Genomic DNA, 20,763 nt, shown 5'->3' on the forward strand with positions numbered 1-20,763 from the left:
GAATGGCCACACATTTTTTAAGTGCCATGCGAGCAGTGTTAGATGTTTGTGCATGTCACCTGGAATTTGGCCGACACCTGCTGCGAGAGGTTCGATGGGCTCACACAGCACACACTCTGTCTTTCAGCCGCTGGTGTGCACGAATAGTTGTAGCAACAGGTGTACGAGGCGTTGGAAGCAGCTACGAAATTACACGGTTTGCATATGATTCCTGCTTCATGCGCACTTAATGTGAAATTCGACCAAATTCGCACTATGTGCAAAGAGGCCCTTAGAGATGCACCTGTTACTAATTAGCAGATGTGAATGAAAGCTTGAAACCTGAGTCTTCGTAGTGGAATCTGCACTACGCTACATTTCTGTAGTTTCAGTTTTCTGCAGGAAGGGGCTGTGTCTTTGCAGAATTTTGTTTGTTGTCTTGATGTCTTGTGTTATGTGGCAGTGGAACCTGAGGAACCTGTGTCTTCGTGCATCATTCTGACTTTGCCTTTTGACCTGTGAATGATGTAGGCATGTGAGAACAAAGCTTCATGGTGATGCCACCTTCCAGATTTACTTCCTTAATAAAATCCAGCATCATTTTCAAACCACTTCATAGCAAGAACACTCAATATTGACACTGTATAACCACGTTATGATTATTTTGACCATTTTGAATGCGCCGTCGCAATTCTACTACATGGAGTTTACTACATGGAGAATTTGGAGTGGCGATCCAAAGCCTGGGTAAATGAGTAGGGTTGCATCAATCAATCAATCAATCAATTTTTTTATATAGCGCCAAATCACAACAAACAGTTGCCCCAAGGCGCTTTATATTGTAAGGCAAGGCCATACAATAATTATGTAAAACCCCAACGGTCAAAACGACCCCCTGTGAGCAAGCACTTGGCTACAGTGGGAAGGAAAAACTCCCTTTTAACAGGAAGAAACCTCCAGCAGAACCAGGCTCAGGGAGGGGCAGTCTTCTGCTGGGACTGGTTGGGGCTGAGGGAGAGAACCAGGAAAAAGACATGCTGTGGAGGGGAGCAGAGATCGATCACTAATGATTAAATGCAGAGTGGTGCATACAGAGCAAAAAGAGAAAGAAACAGTGCATCATGGGAACCCCCCAGCAGTCTACGTCTATAGCAGCATAACTAAGGGATGGTTCAGGGTCACCTGATCCAGCCCTAACTATAAGCTTTAGCAAAAAGGAAAGTTTTAAGCCTAATCTTAAAAGTAGAGAGGGTGTCTGTCTCCTTGATCTGAATTGGGAACTGGTTCCACAGGAGAGGAGCCTGAAAGCTGAAGGCTCTGCCTCCCATTCTACTCTTACAAACCCTAGGAACTACAAGTAAGCCTGCAGTCTGAGAGCGAAGCGCTCTATTGGGGTGATATGGTACTACGAGGTCCCTAAGATAAGATGGGACCTGATTATTCAAAACCTTATAAGTAAGAAGAAGAATTTTAAATTTGCTTTTGTTCCTTATTTTAAATGTTTTGGCACAGTTAGAGCCTTTTGCAAACAAAATGTGTCATTTTCACCTTTGGGGGCACTGGTTAGGCCTCTGTGTTAACTGTTTTGAAAATGTGGATTTTGAGTTGACTGTTGCATCAAAGCAATCAATAAAAACTGTAATATAACGTTGCTTATTGTATTGCTTCTTGAAATATCAGGAAAGACAGAAATTAAAAAGAAAGGGCTAAAAATGAGACTGGGATCTGCTTTAAAATTTAATTAAGGCTTTCCATGAACCAAGTTTCATTTCTCCACCAAAATCTGTCCTCTAATTTTTAAAAAATTCATTCAGACTATATCAATGTTAGGAATCTTAAGCCCACAGCAACTGTAGAATTTCAAGCAATCACCACTTTATTTGTGCAAGGGGTCCCCTTCATTTATTGCTGGTTTATGAATACACTGACTGTATTATCCATGGTTGTAACAAACAAAAGATGCAAATTCAGTATCAGCAAATAAACTGTCGTGCAAATATTGCACTTTTCTTTTCTCATATTTATTTATTTACTTGTTTATTGAAAAAGTCCACACTGTGTGCACAGTGATCTTGATCTTGCCTCCCAACTAGAAGGTTGTCAGTTCAAGGCCACCTGTGCCACATTCTCTATGTAGGTCTGCAGGTGCTCTCAACATAACATGTACCAGATAAACACAGAATCCCCCGACCAAAATGTGAGCAGCCAGTCCTCCACCTGAGTTTCTGTCATTGTCAGATAAATGACCTAATGACACCAGACACTTCCATTGACTCGCACTGACCTATTTTACAACCAACCATCAGAGGGAGATGGAGATATTTTGGTCTCACTTTTGAAGTGCTGATGTACTTTCTCCTTTATTTTTGCCACACTCCTTTCATATGTTTACACCTTTAAATGTGTGTGTGTGTGTTTTGTAGCATGGTGTGTTCATGATGTAATAGTCTGAGAGCTGTGAGCTCTCAGACTGGTAGATGTTATTTAGGTAATTATATTTCTCATGCAAATGGTAAATGTGTATAACCAGGTGACCTTGTGGTGAAGCGGTTAGAACAGCTGCCACCACATGGCTGAGTGGCTCAAACTAGGGATGCACCAATACCACTTTTTTTCCAGACTGAATACAAGTACGAGTACATACTTTTTGGTACTCGTCGATTGTTAGTTTGAACGACACAGCTGGTCACCCTGCTGAGTCTGGTCTGCTTCAAGTTTCTTCCTATAAGCAAAAAAAAAAAAAAAAAAACACCTGAGGGAGGTTTTCCTTAACACGTTCCCAATGGGGAGGGGTGGGCTGTGTTAAAACTTTGGGTAGATTTATGCTGTGATTTGGCGTTGTGTGAGTACATTGAATTGAATTCATTGAAAGTCAAAGGAGATAGTATTCTGTCCATTTTCTGTCAACAAACATGCTTTATAAAACCATAAGATCTTGGTTTCAGTCTGGTCCCAGCTGATTTCAGAACAGGCCCAAGCCATAGTCACACTCTTGTATTCTGAGACGTTTGAGATGAAGTAAATTTTAGAGGGAATTTTCTTGATCTTTTGCCTTCTGGGTGTATTTATAGATATCAGTGAAAGAAAACTGTCTTAAACATTTAACCTTTTGCTTTTACTTGTCACATGAGGACTTCATGAAGCTTGTGGAAAGCACACAGCTGTGACGTCATGGAAGGTCCCTGAGTGGCGTACAACTAGACCAGGCGATGAGGAAGCAGCTCTGTGTAGTTGCTGCAGAGTGTGAGTGATGGAACTGAAGCTGCAGATGAACCTCTTCCTTCTGCTCATACACAGTGAGTGCTTCACTTGTAATATTTACATGAGAGCACAATCTATGCAATGAAAATTACACTGGTGATTTTACTGTTGAACAATTTTGACAGTTGGCTACAATTTCTGTATGTAACTGCTGAAAGAAATTGTTGTATTTAGTTCAGTCAGTGAGCTGTTGGGTGAATTCTGTCATAAAACTGTGTTTTACAACCCCTGGCAAAAATTATGGAATCACCGGCCTCGGAGGATGTTCATTCAGTTGTTTAATTTTGTAGAAAAAAAGCAGATCACACACATGACACAAAACTAAAGTCATTTCAAATGGCAACTTTCTGGCTTTAAGAAACACTATAAGAAATCAAGAAAAAAAAGATTGTGGCAGTCAGTAACGGTTACTTTTTAGACCAAGCAGAGGAAAAAAATATGGAATCACTCAATTCTGAGGAAAAAATTATGGAATCACCCTGTAAATTTTCATTCCCAAAACTAACACCTGCATCATATCAGATCTGCTCATTAGTCTGCATCTAAAAAGGAGTGAACACACCTTGGAGAGCTGTTTCACCAAGTGGACTGACATGAATCATGGCTCCAACACGAGAGATGTCAGCTGAAACAAAGGAGAGGATTATCAAACTCTTAAAAGAGAGTAAATCATCATGCAATGTTGCAAAAGATGTTGGTTGTTCACAGTCAGCTGTGTCTAAACTCAGGACCAAATACAAAAAACATGGGAAGGTTGTTAAAGGCAAACATACTGGTAGACCAAGGAAGACATCAAAGCATCAAGACAGAAAACTTAAAGCAATATGTCTCAAAAATCAAAAAATGCACAACAAAACAAATGAGGAACGAATGGGAGGAAACTGGAGTCAACGTCTATGACTGAACTGTAAGAAACCGCCTAAAGGAAATGGGATTTACATACAGAAAAGGTAAATGAAAGCCATCATTAACACCTAAACAGAATAAACAAGGTTACAATGGGCTAAGGAAAAGCAGTCGTGGACTGTGGATGACTGGATGAAAGTGATATTCAGTGATGAATCTCAAATCTGCATTGGGCAAGGTGATGATGCTGGAACTTTTGTTTGGTGCCGTTCCAATGAGATTTATAAAGATGATTGCCTGAAGAGAACATCTAAATTTCCACAGTCATTGATGATATGGGGCTGCATGTCAGGTAAAGGCACTGGGGAGATGGCTGTCATTACATCATCAATAAATGCACAAGTTTACGTTGATATTTTGGACAATTGAAAGGATGTTTGGGGATGATGAAATCATTTTTCAAGATGATAATGCATCTTGCCATAGAGCAAAAACTGTGAAAACGTTCCTTGCAAAAAGACACATAGGATCAATGTCATGGCATAGGGTCAATGTCAACGAGCAGATCTGATTTGATGCAGGTTTTAGTTTGGGGGATGGAAATTTACAGGGTGATTCCATAATTCATTCCTCAGAATTGAGTGATTCCATATTTTTTTTCCTCTGCTTGGTCTAAAAAAGTAACCGTTACTGACTGTCACAATCTTTTTTTCTTGATTTCTTATAGTGTTTCTTAAAGCCAGAAAGTTGCCATTTGAAATGACTTTAGTTTTGTGTCATGTCTGTGATCTGCTTTTTTTCCACAAAATTAAACAACTGAATGAACATCCTCTGAGGCCGGTGATTCCATAATTTTTGCCAGGGGTTGTATGACACAAAATAAGTCAAACCCTTTGACAATATGTATTAGTAAAACTGGTGAACATTCTGCTTCTAGCTTTACAAACATGAACATTAGCCTTTGTCTGTTATATGACTGTAAATTAAATGTAATTGAGGACTTGACTGTTAGTTGGTAAGACATGAAAACATCCATTTTTATCAATTAGAACATATATGGTTGTCAATCCCCCACTCACAAATGCTGCTTTGGTACAAGTGCTTGGTACATTCTAATAACATTTCAAGCACTTTTATCAATTATCAGAAAATTCATCCTAAATATGTGAGGAGTTGATTTCAGAATACAGGCACAACTGGCAGTGTCTTGGTTTGCTAATCAAGGGCAATAATGTGTCAATCTTGTACAGTATTACAATATGTGTATTATCAATCAACCAGGATTTGTACCAAGTTACATGAAATTCCATGTAAACGTCTGAGAGGAGTTGATTTCAGAATGCAAGCACCCAAGCACAAAACTGATGGAGTCTAGCTTTGGTAATCAAGGTCCATAACTCTGGTAAAATGAGCCCAACTCAAATGATATTACAATATGTGTATTATCAATGTATAACAAGGAATTGTACCAAGTTTTCCAAAATTCCCACTAAAAATGTGAGAGGAGTTGATTTCAGAATGCAAGCACCCAAGGACAAAACTGATGGAGTCTAGCTTTGGTAATCAAGGTCCATAACTCTGGTAAAATGAGCCCAACTCAAATGATATTACAATATGTGTATTATCAATGTATAACAAGGAATTGTACCAAGTTTTCCAAAATTCCTACTAAAAATGTGAGAGGAGTTGATTTCAGAAAGCTTAGACCCTTTTTGGGGGTGGATGAACAGACAGATAGATGGACGGAAATCCCAACAACATAATCCCCCTTCATGCCTTTACAGAACACTTAGGATGTGGAAACTAATTTCCCAGCCCTACTATTGAAGTGTTATTATTCTGTCTTTTTAATTTTGCGTGAGTGTTTTGTGCTATACCTGTATGAGGAAACCTGACAGGAATGTACAGTACCATGACCTTGAAACCGTGATTCATACTGGACTGTGAGGGAGGTGTACTGTTACACTTCTAATACCTCCAAAAATAAAATTTCAAACTTTATAATAATAAATGGTAAATGAACTGCATTTATATAGCACTTTTCCATCTGCATCAGATGCTCAAATCGCTTTACAATTATGCCTCACATTCACCCATTCACACATACACACACACACCCCAATGTCAGGGTGCTGCCATGCAAGGCGCTCATGACACACCGGGAACAACTTGGGGATTAAGGACCTTGCCTTCGTAGTGATTTTCCGGTCAGGCTGGGGTTTGAACCGAGGATCCTCTGGTTGCAAGCCCAGTGCTTAACCATCACCTCTCCTATAAATATCATAAAATAATAAAAAAGATAATACTTCAAGCATAGTTGCATGAAGCATTACTGGACTTTAAACATGTGTATTACCATGTAGATTTTCCACTACATTTTCTTAGTGTTTTATTATATTTCATACAAGTGTGTCAGTTTATCAGATTACATTTGATGTATTGCAGTGCTGTCTGAACAGTTCTGTTTTTTTCTGTGAGTTTTCTTAAATTGGATTTATTTCACCTACATGTGTGCATATACAACCAGTGAATGGTACAGTATAACAGTTAAAAAACAAACAAAAACAAAATTGCATCCAAGCCCGAATCAACCTCAAAACACGGTCAGTTTCTCTTTGATGAGGGTCCTACCTCTCCAATAAATTTCATTAAAATCCATCAATAACTTTTTTTAGTCATGTTGTCCAAACATAAAAAATACATAACTCTTTGGTAAAGCAAAATATACCACTAACAGCATAAGAAACCCACTGTCTTACTCATTATATTATTTTAGTCATTATAGCAAAACGTAGCAATTTTCTATAACTAAGCAATAAATTTTTACTGAGAAGTTGGAGCCCACCAAAGCAACAATATTTTGTTGAATAAATTACAGAAATTAAACAATAATCAAAATAATGGTCAGTTATTTTACACGTGCTTAATTGAATATTAATTTTCGCTCTGTATTTGTTTGCTGCTCTGTATAGCAGAGTTGAAATTTGTATTACTTGTGTAACAACACCTTTTGGAAATCAGGAATACTCAGTGAGTGTAACCTTCAACAGACTTTACAGCATGATGTCGTGGAGTTAAAATTACCAAAATGTAAAGAATGCATAGCATCAAAACGTAATGGAAAAACCAACAGACAACCCACACATGTGAAAGTCCTGATGACCTCTCTGGTCCTTCACGACCACGTCCGTCACCTCTGGTGTCAGTGTGTGCCCCCTCGTGTATTTTCCAAATAGCTCATGAGTCATGGAGTGGCCCCCTCGTGCAGCCCACAGTGACTGTAGATTCTATCAAAGAATATACAGTCAGAAATATACAGAAAGTAAAGACACCCGCCTTTACTTTCTCTTTCACCACATAAGCACTGACCACGCTTCCTGACACAACGGAAAGGTGGTCAGTGTGATGCGGGGGGCTGCTAAATGTTTGCAGCTGCTGTAGATTTATTTTTCCTGCCACAACACCTCCGTGCACTGTGTGCACGAGCAGTGGTACAGAAGACTCAAACCCGTGAGAAACACAAACACACAAACACAAGTCTTCCTGTTTAACTGAAGGAGGCTGGAAAATGTCACATTTAGTTTGACTGATTTTGAAATTTGTCTTGATGTTGTGTGTCATCTGATTCTTTACCACTTGCAGATGCAGCTAATTGTGACATTTTGTGACATTTCAAATGTGAGGGATTATTTGTAAAGTGCTTTGAGCATCTGATGCAGATGGGAAAGCGCTATATAAATGCAGTCCATTTACCATTTTACCATTTACCAAAATAGCTGTTTGTGAACTGGTTGAAGCCACCTTTAAGCCATTGTTAAGCGGTTTACACTGTTTAAAATTTCAGTACAGTTTGCTTTGATTAATGTTATTCAGATTTACAGCAAACTAAGGCTCCAACAGCTTCAAATGTGTTGTTTGTTTACACCAGATATTTTAAACTTGTTTGAAGTCACCTTGATGTGGTAGAATTAGAGATAATAAAGGATCGACTGGTTTGAACAGGGCTTACATTATTTGTTAGGTAATTGTGAGCTGATATTAACATCTTGGACTGCTTTCACAAAATAGGGAATTTGATGTCTCAAAAACAAAATGTGATCGTAATTTTTTATTATTTCCTGTCATGTTCCAAAAGGAAATAGTTGATTTAATGTTTTAAAAAAGGAATGTTGTTTGCAGCGTTTGATTCTTTACAGTTGAGATGGAATTTTTTGATATTTTAGCGTTTGTTTTCAGTGGTGTGTGTGAATTTATGAAATCATCTCACGAATGTGTGAATAAAGTGATTGGAATCAAATGATTCATCTTGAGCTGGTGGGAAGCAGTGTATGTTTCCATAAACCATGTGCTGATCAACCGACTGTTATGCTTCATAGCAGAGAGCTGGTTTGTAGTGGTCGTGGGTGATTGTAAAATAAACTGTATGTATTGTTGATTTATGAAGAAAATCAATGTTCCTGCTGCCAGTTTTTTCATATTTTGGTTTTATTTCTCTATTTAGCTGCAGTTTCAGTGGCAGTGACAGTATTGGAGGGACAAACTGTCACCTTAAGGTGTTCCATTATCAGTGCTCACAAACACTATGTGGAGTGGAAGAACCCCAAAGGATATACTATGTTCTTCAGTAAAAACAGGGGTGAGAATGACTACAAATGTGTAACAGAATTTATCTCATGTTTTTTGTAATGCCAGAATTAAAGGTATGACACATCATTTTCTTTTTTGCTCATTGATTTCCAGGTGTGAAAAACAAACGGTACAATATTGTTAAACTGTCAGAAACAGAATTCATAGTTAGCATTTCCAACGTTACCTTCAGAGACGGTGGTAACTATACGTGCCATGAGTACGCTGACGTCCCCAAAGAGAAGACAGTTGAGGTGACTGTGTTAGGTGGGTATTTTTTTTTTTAATCAGTCGAGTAGTTAAAAAAAAAAATCAATTGAGAGTAGTACAACCTGATCAGCACACAGTAAAGACGCTTGAATCTTCGACTGGACTGGGTTGCTCAAAGCAACCCAGTCCAGTCGAAGATTCAAGCGTCTCTACTATGGAAACCACCCGGACAACCGAGAGCCTTCACAGAAACAACTGATCAGCATATATATATATATATATATATATATATATATATATATATATATATATATATATATATATATATATATATATATTTGGCAGGGGCATTCATGCTCTCTTGACTTCTCTTGTGATAAACGTATGATATACCAATTAAAACGGAATTAAAAAATTATGCTTCTCAGTCTAGTTAGCTTGCACTAGAAACCTGTAGACCCTGTTTAGAGAAGAAACTACTGATTCCTCTTCTTTTTTATTCAGTCTTCTGGCCACACTACAAAATGCACAATACAGAGTAAGTTTGTTCCTTTTGGGCTACTTTATCAACATGGTGTTGCAACATGGTGGGCATGGCAGCCTCCATGGGGACGGGCCCATTGGCATGTAGATATGAAGGGCTCATTCTAAGCTTATGAAAACACATGAACAGATGGTTATTATAAATGCTATATGCCATCAGCTAATAAACTGATGAATTCTACAGACTGCAGCTTTAAAAACTGAAAGTTTGTAGCTAAAAACACCCTACTGCATCTGAACTGTTGTTTGCTGTACGCAAAAATACGTCACTTAAATTTTAAATTTAGTTTGTACCTGAATAGTTTCTGCAGACACAGATTTGTGGGACTTTGTGAACATTTAAAATCAAAACAACTTTATATTGACTCTGAAATGCAGATTTTAAAAAAATTGCATAATATGACCCCTTTAACATAGCAAAACTTTTATCAATTAACTTTCTCTATATTGTGACATTGTGACGTGAATAAGAATTTTATGGTATTTATTCAATTAAAGGTTTGCCAAAAATAGAAACTGGAAAGCATGACGGGAAGTTTCTGGTAAAATGCACCACAGCGGCGAACAGCCATCCTCCTCAGATCTCCTGGGTCCTTGATCAAGAAACTGAAATTATTGGTAAGTACTGACACAAAAATATAAAAGAACAGCAACAACAAAAAACAAAATCTAAAATGATGTAACCTATGAGCCCTAAGAAATGGAAAACTTTAAGCACTGCGTACCATTTACCATTTTTAGCTCCATGATTGTGTGGCTGTTTCAATTCTGAAACTAGGGAGTACAGACTACTGGGAGTCTGCATCACAGTAGAGGTGGGCGATACCGGGAATTTTGGTATTGATCCGATACCAAGTAAATACAGGCCCAGTATCGCCGATATCGATACCGATACTGATACTTTTTCATATTTAAGCTTCATAGATCCAAAGGATCCAAAAGACCTAGGATAGAATTTCACCAAATACTGTACGTGACAACAAAATACTTTATCACAACATTTTTGTTTAAAAAAATATTACTCAACACAACTTAAAATAAAATCTCCTGAGGTAGAGGGCTGACAAACCACAATACAAGGGTGCACCGCTCCGTGTTGTGTGACACAGCGCAGCACTGCTCTTACAGACAGAGAGTAGAGTTTGATGAATCTGTGTGCACAGCAGTCAGTGCGTGCGGGAGAGAAAAAAAAAGCTTTTGAGTATTGATCTTTTTACATGAGGATCGTTCAATATCAATACCAGCGTTGGTATCGATATTATCGATATTAGGATTGATCTGCCCACCTCTACATCACAGCATTTGGGAGCTCACAACTCACTGACAGTGTAGTTAAAGTTGTGCTACAGCAATTAAAAAAAAAAAAACAACATAAAAATGCTTGCATAACTGGTTTGTGTTCAGTGCAGCTTGTTGAAGCCAACATTTTGGTCAGCATTCTGAAGTACCTTTTAGGTCCAAAGAAACAATGTGATGGTGTAATTTATCTCAGTCTGTGTTAATCAGCTTCATTTAACAGTATACCAACAGATTTTATGTAATAATAGCAGCAGAAATTGGAGAATTGATTCAGTACTATTTTGGAGGCCATGTGCGCTCCCTACAATATTAATGATACACTTTTGACACAAATGCCAAAATGATGTGTGTATAGTATACCTTAACCCAATTTAATACATTGTCAGATTGTCTGTTGAGGTACTGATTCAAACTGTTCCATTCCATAGGTCACCCCCAAGTCTACGTAGAAGACAAAAAATATATCTCTCAGGATATGCTGCATGTCAAATCAGTGAGGAACCGGATCACAGTGAAATGTCTTGTTCACCATCCAGCGTTACACTCAAGACCCCTGATAAACTTTGTCAAAATTGGACGAAACTGTGAGTGCCACTTACTAAATAAAGAAAATTTGCACAAGGCTGCTTAGATAATATCAGAAAACACAGTGGTCTTGAAAATTGATGTTGTTATTCCCAACAATGGTGATATAGTGATTGGCATGTAGTGCCTGAGCTACCGTTGTATTAGTTTGGTTTGATAATCCACAGATATATTGTGCCAGTTCATGGTTAAATCATTTAATACGTTCCCAGCCTTGATTGCTAGCCCACAAACTTGCTCAACAATCCCATATTTGATCTTCTACATGCTAACTAGCCAACCTGTTTTAGCCATTGTTTGCTATGAACTGAGATAGCTAGCAAGTCTGGAAGCATGCACTGGTGCCACGCTTCACCATATCCACTGGATGGCAATCACCCAGGCAGGCAATTTGTTTTTATCTTTATATATTATAAATCTTATATGTATATTATATACAACTTATATATTGTGACAATGACCAAGCTAAATCTGTATATTGCTTGTATTTTATTTGTTTTTAACATTGACTTGATGATGTTAACCAGTCTATTATGACGTGTGCTGCTGCCTTTCTTGGCCAGGTCACCCTTGTTAAAGAGGTTTCGATGTCAGTGGGCTTTTTATCTGGTAAAATAAAGGTTATATTATAGACACCCAGCCCATTCCCACCTCTTGAAAGTAATCATCCCCTTCGCCGTGTTAGTGTGAACAGCAGTGTCCAAAGATCATTTATGATTCGGCATTACTGGTGCAAATTCTCATGTCAGAGTTCAGTAAATTTTAATTTGACATGAAACATTTACTTGTTTTACTTGAGGGAATATTTTTGCCCCCTTGAACGGTCAAATTTGGTCAAAATCTATGCATCAAAATTCCCTGGCAAAACTTTGCATCCAGCTTCCTCCGATGAGCCTCATACATGATTTCGTTTCAACAAAAATAATTATATAGTGTTCCATCATGAAATGATTTAGTCATTCATTCACTTGCCCTGAAATGTCACTGTGCCTCCAGTGGGACGGGCCCTCCAGTTTGGGAACACACCACGCTTTCAGATATATTCATCTACGGTGTCAGTAAATAGAAAATGTATTTCGTGTACTTGGAAGTAATTCTGCATGAAAGTGTATTTGAGGAACAAAGAACGAGTAACTGTGTTGTCACAAAGTAGGAAACCACTGCCTGGGTGAATGTTTTTATAAGGGACTTTCTGTTGCTCCATATCACCGTCATGATCACCAGACTGAAAATCTACCAAACTGCCCCATTCAAATTCCTCTTTCTGCCTCTTGTAAACAGTTTGTTTCCAAGTAGTTCAATTTAAAAAAAGAAGTGTGATTTACAAAAAAGAGAGAAAACGTCAGCGTGACTGATTACTTTTTTGGTTTATAATTAACGTCTTACTTCTCTCTCTTACTTCTCTCTGTGACAGCAAAAAAATTTCACTCAACCACTTCGATCAGTTCACCCACGACTCAGCCTCAAAGGTCAGCAGAGGTAATGAGAACGACAACCCGCTGGTTGACAAGTGGAGGAAGAACAACCAGACACCTGCAGGGACCTTCATCTGAGACTGTGACAAATTTACGATCTGTTTCCTCTGATGAGCCGAAGACAGTTACAGCACGCCCTGGATTTGTGTTTGGCACTGCCACATCCACAGGCTCTCACAGCAGCACTACTGGTGAATGAAAATGTTTGATTTATTCAAAGACTCATGTGCTGTGGGTGATAATATATTGTATCACATACCAGGTGCATATGTAATTGTCAAAATATAAAGTCATTGCTCTAAGTTCTTAGTGGTTGTCATCCAGGACCTGGGCTTAAGGTGGTGAAGCTTGGTACAAACGCATGTTCTCAGGCCTGCCCCGGAGTTAAAAGAATGAGAAAATGAATATGACTTCAAAAAGAGAATGTTAGCTTTAATTTGACATTAACAGTATACATGTCAGGTGGCTAATGTAGGAACTGCAGCTCTTTTTACATTTAGCCCCCACTTTAAAGACCAAAAGTACCGTATTTTCCGGACTATAAGTCACATTTATTTTTGAAATGTATATTTGACAAGAATTCAAGAAAAAAATATTTTCTAGCAATCTGGAAATACAACACCAATTCTAATGAAGCTGGGACGTTGTGTAAAATGTAAATAAAAACAGAATACAATGATTTGCAAATACTCTTCAATCTATATTCATTTGAATACACCACAAAGACAAGATATTTAATGTTCAAACTGATAAACTTTATTGTTTTTGTGCAAATATTTGCTCATTTTGAAATGGATACCTGCAACACATTTCAAAAAAGCTGGGACAGTGGTATGTTTACCACTGTGTTACATCACCTTTCCTTCTAACAACACTCAATAAGCGTTTGGGAACTGAGAACACTAATTGTTGAAGCTTTGTAGGTGGAATTCTTTCCCATTCTTGCTTGATGTACGACTTCAGTTGTTCAACAGTCCAGGGTCTCCGTTGTCGTATTTTGTGCTTCATAATGCGCCACACATTTTCAATGGGCAACAGATCTGGACTGGAGGCAGGCCAGACTAGTACCCGCACTCTTTTACTACGAAGCCACGCTGTTGTAACACATGAAGAATGTGGCTTGGCATTGTCTTGCTGAAATAAGCAGGGACGTCCTGAAAAAGTCGTTGCTTGGATGGCAGCATGTGTTGCTCCAAAACCTGGATGTACCTTTCAGCATTAATGGTGCCATCACAGATGTGTAAGTTGCCCATGCCATGGACACTAACACACCCCCATACCATCACAGATCCTGGCTTTTGAACTTTGTACTGGTAACAATCTGGATGGTCTTTTTCCTCTTTTGTCCGGAGGACACAATGTCCATGATTTCCAAAAACAATTTGAAATGTGGACTCATCAGAGAACAGCACACTTTTCCACTTTACTGTCCATTTCAAATGAGCTCAGGCCCAGAGAAGCTGGCGGTGTTTCTGGATGTTGTTGATATATGGCTTTCGCTTTGCATGGTAGAGTTTTAACTTGCACTTGTAGATGTAGTGATGAACTGTGTTAACTGACAATGGTTTTCTGAAGTGTTCTTGAGCCCATGCAGTAAGATCGTTTACACAATGATGCCTGTTTTTAATGCAGTGCCGCCTGAGGGATCGAAGGTCACGGGCATTCAATGTTGGTTTTCGGCCTTGCCGCTTAAGGGTAGAAAGTTCTCCAGATTCTCTGAATCTTCTGATTATATTATGGACTGTAGATGATGGAATCCCTAAATTCCTTGCAATGGGATTTTGAGAAACATTGTTCTTAAACTGTTGGACTATTTTTTCATGCAGTTGTTCACAAAGTGGTGATCCTCACCCCATCTTTGCTTGTGAATGGCTGAGACGTTTGGGGATGCTCCTTTTATACCCAGTCATGACACTCACCTGTTAACAATTGTGTTAACAACCTGTTCACCTGTGGAATGTTCCAAACAGGTGTTCTTTGAGCATTGTTACCTCTGTCCCAGCTTTTTTGAAACATGTTGCAGGCATCCATTTCAAACTGAGCAAATATTTGCACAAAAACAATAAAGTCTATCAGTTTGAACATTAAATATCTTGTCTTTGTGGTGTATTCAATTGAATATAGGCTGAAGAGGATTTGTAAATCATTGTATTCTGTTTTTATTTACATTTTACACAACGTCCCAACTTCATTGGAATTGGGGTTGTACTTGTCAATCACATACTAGCCTAAACATCCATCCATTTTCTGTACCCAAATTAAGGGGGGGGGGGGTGGAGCTGGAGCCTAACCCAGCAGTCACAGGGTGTGAGACAGGGTACACCCTGGACAGGATGCCAGTCTGTCGCAGGGCCACATGCAGACCAACAAACACATTCACACCCACTTCACCTAACCTGCATGTCTTTGGATGTGGGAGGAAGCCAGAGTAGCCGGAAGGAATCCATGCAAACACAGGGAGAACATGCAAACTCCACACAGAAAGGCCCCAGGTGGGAATCAAACCCATGACCATGAGGCAGCAGTGCTAATCACTAAGCCCTAGCCTGGTTCAGTGCTGGGCATCACACAGAAAGTCAACAAGTCTAAAACAAGAGAACCTGAGAGAGAAAATCGACATTTCTCAGTTTTTACACTGAATTTATTTCAGTTATGCAACCACCACAGCTATCTCTGATGCCAAGTTCCCAGACTGTGAGAGACGTCTGTCACAAGACGTTGCAGTGTTAGTGTGAACATCAGTAAATATGGATCAACTGTGAGGTTGTTGCACAGGCACAAGAACTTCATCAAGAAGCATTTTTTTTATATTTAATTTTTTTCTTCACTTTTTTTTTTTTTTTTTTTACAGATGACTTCGTGAGGTCATCGACAATCAGGTCTCAGAATGACAGCACGAGTAATGCAACAACTACTACAGGTACAGTACTGTGAACGCAGTGTGATGCACAGATCATTGGAGTGCATGTCAAAGCTCCAAACACAATGTAAATAAATATAGAAACAAAAGTGACACTATCTGCATTTGATCACGAAGATCTGAGAGAGAGAGAGAGAGAGAGAGAGAAAGAGGAGAGAGAGAGAGAGAGAGAGCGCGAGCGACTCTTTTGCTTCCATCTAGTGGTGAATTGTACCACTGCAGTTGTACTGTTTCTGCAGCGCTTTGCGTGCTCTAATGTGCATGCTTTTCATCATTATAGGCCCACTATCTGTCTCCATGGCAACACAGGAGATCATTTTCCCTAATGGTACACTGGATAATGGAACAAGAGGTATAATGACACTGTTTTGCTTTTCCTGAATAATGTACACAATTTTAAAATGATTTTAAAGGCTGAAATATCTGACAACATTATGTCTCTTTCTAGGGAGTGTTAATGAGCTTGATGCACAAATAGGAGCTAAAACAAATTCATCACTACTGGTGTTCCTGGTGACCTGCTTGATCCTCGCTCTTCTAGTGGTGGTCATTTTTTTTGCCATCAAACTGAGGAGAGCACACCTAATCTGGAAGAGAGGTATACAGACTGTGCCTTTATTTCCTTTCATAGGAACAGCACCAACAATATCAGATGAACTTTATCTATGAAGTTAAGCAGTAAATCCTTCACACTGGCTCTAGACACATGACAGTCTGACTTTGGGTGTGCTCTTGTAACTTTTTTTTTGTTTGTTTTTTCCCCCTAAAAATTTTGACAGTATTTATTATTACAGAGAATGAAGACTCAGATCCGTCAGAGGAGAGCCACAAATCAAAATCAAGTCAGGAAGAGAAACAATCTCAAGGACAAAGGCGAAGAGGTACGTTATTAAACACTTTTTTTTGCAACTGACAACCAAAAACATTTTCAATTAAAGCATGATTCATAATTCATAATTGGGTTGCATTGATCTGCCAGTGGTCAAAAGTGAATGTGATAATTGTTACTTATTGTGCTGCAATTGTATTTTCATTATTCATGCTCACGGAGAGCAAAAGCAGTCTGTCATTTAAAATCATTCTAAGTCATTTGTCAAGGAAAAATGCCCATACTGTTTTCAGCCTTTTTACTAAAGGACTTCACTCTTGTCTATATATTTAAAAATAACATTTAAAAAGACAATGTAGTTTACTTAAATTCGATGTAGACCCCCAAAATTTTATTAAAATATGTTCTTTCAAACCCTTTTGTTTCCTTTAATCACTTTCCCAGTATTTTAAGTTCTTGCATTATGACATCACAAAGAGAGGGTCAGCTGGGAGGGAATAGTGTTTGGCCATTGTTGCATCATGGGAGATATGTCTCTGAGTGCAATTTCTTATTAAGTTTTTAAAGTGTCATAAAAAAAGGGAAAAGTAATTTTTCTGTTTCACAGAACCCAAATCACTGTGGCCAACACCAAAATATTCTGATATCAGATCATGCAAAACAGAGACAAGCAACAAATCCTATTACACTGATTAAACTAGAACTTCTCAGAAGTTACTATTCCTCCTTTGATAAAACTATATATATATATATATATATATATATATATATGTATATATATATATATATACATATATATATATATATATATATATATATATATATATATATGTATATGTATATATATATATATATGTATATGTGTGTGTGTGTGTGTGTGTGTGTGCATGTGGTCCTACATCAAATTCATGTCAGATTTATAGCAACATGGCATGTGACTCCTATGATTACACTGGATACAAGTCACTTCTAAATGTGAATGATCTGATTTAGGTCACTTCATTACATCCGCCAAAGACGTAATAAAATCATCTGTGTTTATTTATGTCTGCCTTTTAGCAGGATTATGTCTAAACTACTCCACGGATTTTGAAGACATTTTCACCACAGATAGATAGTAGGGCATGGAGGACTCCATTAAATTTTGGAGGTGATCCGAATCCAAATGGGGATCCAGATTCTGGATCAAGATTTTACTTTATATAGGCTTTTAAGGATTACGTCAAAACTACTTCACCGATTCTCACCAAATTTGCACCACAGATAGATATTAGGCCATGGAAGACGCCATTAAATTTTGGAGGTGATCCAGAGCCAGATTCTAGATCAAGATTTCATTTTATATAGGCTTTTAAGTATTACATCAAAACTACTTCACGGATTCTCACCAAATTTGCAGCATAGATGTATATTAGGCCATGGAAGACTCCACTGAATTTTGGAGGTGATCTGGATTGGGATTTTCATTTGTAAACTTCACTTTGTGGGATTTTGAGGATTACATCAAAACGACATAACTGATTATCACCAAATTTTAACCACACATTGGTGTTAGGCCTTGGAAGGCTCCATTAAATTTTGGAGGTGCCCTACATGTTGATCTGGATTCTGGATCAAGATTTCTCTTTGTAGACTTTTACATCAAAACTACTTCATGGATATGACATCACAATGTAAAACCAAGATCAGGAAGAAGCTACTTTGTTTCAGCTTGTGAATTAAATATCACATTGCAACATCTTGATCAGTTGGTCCATTCTGGGTCAGTATGCAGTTATTACATTGTGCTGTGGAATCCGGATCCAAGTAAAGTCCAGGTCACGATGTGAATCACGTATCTGTTATTTTGAGTCCTGTCAACCCTCGGCGGATGTCAGAAATCTCTGATTGTTCTTGCTTGTTAATGTAAACACAGCTTATCTTTTCATTTGAATATGTGTTGCACATATACAGTATTTTTTTGCATTCACATCACCATATTTAATGAATTATGAAATCCTTGCATAGCTGTTGCAACATTATTCTAATGCACTGTATGCAGTCTTAATATGATTAAAGGTGAGAAACTAAATAGGGCATTTTTCATTCATTTTCTGATTATTGTTATAATGAAAGATGCCCATTAATTTTATGAAACAGTTCAAACCAGAATCACTGTTTCCTCTTTTTTATTTTCTACAATTCAGTCACATTGACTTGCGTAACGTTTTACTTTTCTGCTGAATTGCTGATTATGAAATGCTCTCTTTTCACAGGGATCCTCAACACAACATTCACGCAGTACATCGTTGAAGAACCAGCAGTGATGACATCAGCAATAAACACAAACGCAGTCATAGCATCAGAGAGTACAAATCATGAGGAGAGGTCACCTGTTATTTCAGCACAAGGTCCAGTCAGATGTGAAATAAAGGAAACTGAGCTGTAACAACCATTACAATTTTTATGTGTTCAGCATCGGCAACAAAATCAATAGATTTATTTCACTGCTTTTGTAAAATAGAGTGGATGTTTACACACACACACACACACACACACACACACACCACACACACACACACACACACACACACACACACACACACACACACACACACACACACACACACACACACACACACACACACACACACACACACACACACACACATATCATGTGATAACACACTGACTTTGGCTTTAGTACTGTATAACTTTTGTATCAATGCCCTGTTCATATGTGAAAATAAAATGTATTTTTCTTAAATACCATGGCATGCTTTATTGAGACAATGGTGCATTGTTGTGCATAACGCCACAACAATCTTTTTAACTGTTTGTCTTCACTAGGCACATGATGTCTTTGGTTTGTCTTTTGTTAAAAGGAGGATGATGCAAATAATGCAGCAAACATGAACATCATAAATCACTCTTATACCTTGAAAGGAGGAGATACAGGAATTGTTTTTCATAAAAACCAAAATTAATGCAGATCTGGATGTTCCTTGGTCAATGGTCAATGACGTGAGCTGTCACAAAAACATCTGCCCCTGTTGGCTGGCAGTAGTAAAAACACTTGTATACAACTTTTGCTCTTTGACCTGGAGTTGGTGTATCATTGATTGAAAATGATGTTATAAAGTTCTTCATCGGACCAAGATCTTACCACAGATTGGGCTCCTTTTTCAGGAAGGAAAGGATTACTATGCTAAGGAAAGGATTACTACGCTTTCTGTTTGATTTGTGGGATCACTTGATGCCTTGATTGAGACACTTGAGAAGGTGAGTTAGGATTCATAATGTCTGGGTTTGTGATTGTGCTGGATCAAGACTAGGATCCTTCAGTAACTTCGTGGATTTGGTTATCAGAAGTGTACCTGCATGCAGTAAAAGTGTTGACACACACCTCAGCCTCTGAGATCAACAGATGCCTCGGAAGAGCTGATGAGAGTCACGAGAGAGAGAGAGGTAGTGCCAATATCTTTGCAAGCAAACAAAGGTCCAAGTCTTTAGGGTCCTGGCACTTCCTGTCTTACTATATAGATGTGAAAGCTAGATGATTACCAGTGACCGGATGCCTCTTGGAAGTATGCTTGGGTACTGCTGGAATGACTTTGTGACAAACTCATGGTTTCTTAGGGGGACTCAGATGAGGTGTACCACTTGCATTATGACAGAACGTCAACTACTACATTTTTGTCATGCGGCACACTTCTGGGCACGATCTATTGCGCAGGTTCCACAATGATGAGAACTCTAGCAAATAGAAAAGGCCAAGGAAATCCCCATGTACATTTGGCTGTGGCAGTTCAAGTGTAAATGGCTGCTTTTGAGAGGTTGAGATGGTAAATGGACTGCATTTATATAGCACTTTTCCATCTGCATCAGAAACTCAAAGCGCTTTACAATTATGCCTCCCATTCACACCCACTCATACACCAATGTCAGGGTGCAGCCATAAAAGATGCTCACGACACTCCGGGAGCAACTAAGGGATTAAAGACCTTTCCAAGGTAAGGGCCCTTATTAGCGATTTCTGGTCTGGTTGGGTTTTGAACCGAGGATCCTTTGGTCTGAGGACCAGCGCTTAATCACTAGACTATCAACTCCCCTGATTGGTTGTTTGCCTGGCTGGGTGCCATTGAGGACCCAAGGTGGTTCTATAGTACATTGGATGCTGTGATGTGTGGCACCAGCTCATGCCCCCAGGC

General features: G+C 38.5%; 2 protein-coding genes across 3 annotated transcripts in view; one reads left to right on the forward strand and one right to left on the reverse strand.

The window, feature by feature from the left end:
* The window catches only part of LOC117517721 (heat shock cognate 71 kDa protein), a 50,680-nt gene that overhangs the window by 27,965 nt on the left and 1,952 nt on the right, over nucleotides 1-20,763 (reverse strand). The gene's annotated exons all lie outside the window — the stretch shown is intronic.
* On the forward strand, nucleotides 3,095-19,098 carry LOC117517723 (cytotoxic and regulatory T-cell molecule-like). Of its 2 annotated transcripts, none has more exons than XM_034178864.1 (11): nucleotides 3,095-3,275; nucleotides 8,588-8,722; nucleotides 8,827-8,979; nucleotides 9,964-10,083; nucleotides 11,193-11,348; nucleotides 12,764-13,015; nucleotides 15,676-15,744; nucleotides 16,025-16,096; nucleotides 16,193-16,342; nucleotides 16,524-16,625; nucleotides 18,829-19,098. In XM_034178864.1, exons 1-11 carry the CDS (start codon nucleotides 3,230-3,232, stop codon nucleotides 18,999-19,001), a joined length of 1,428 nt encoding a protein of 475 aa, XP_034034755.1. In that variant the 5' UTR covers nucleotides 3,095-3,229; the 3' UTR covers nucleotides 19,002-19,098. The 2 variants fall into 2 exon arrangements, with proteins under 2 accessions (XP_034034755.1, XP_034034756.1); XM_034178865.1 differs by having other exon boundaries at nucleotides 3,098-3,275; nucleotides 16,539-16,625.

The sequence above is a fragment of the Thalassophryne amazonica genome, chromosome 9, assembly GCF_902500255.1.
Source record: "Thalassophryne amazonica chromosome 9, fThaAma1.1, whole genome shotgun sequence".
NCBI lineage: Eukaryota > Metazoa > Chordata > Actinopteri > Batrachoidiformes > Batrachoididae > Thalassophryne > Thalassophryne amazonica.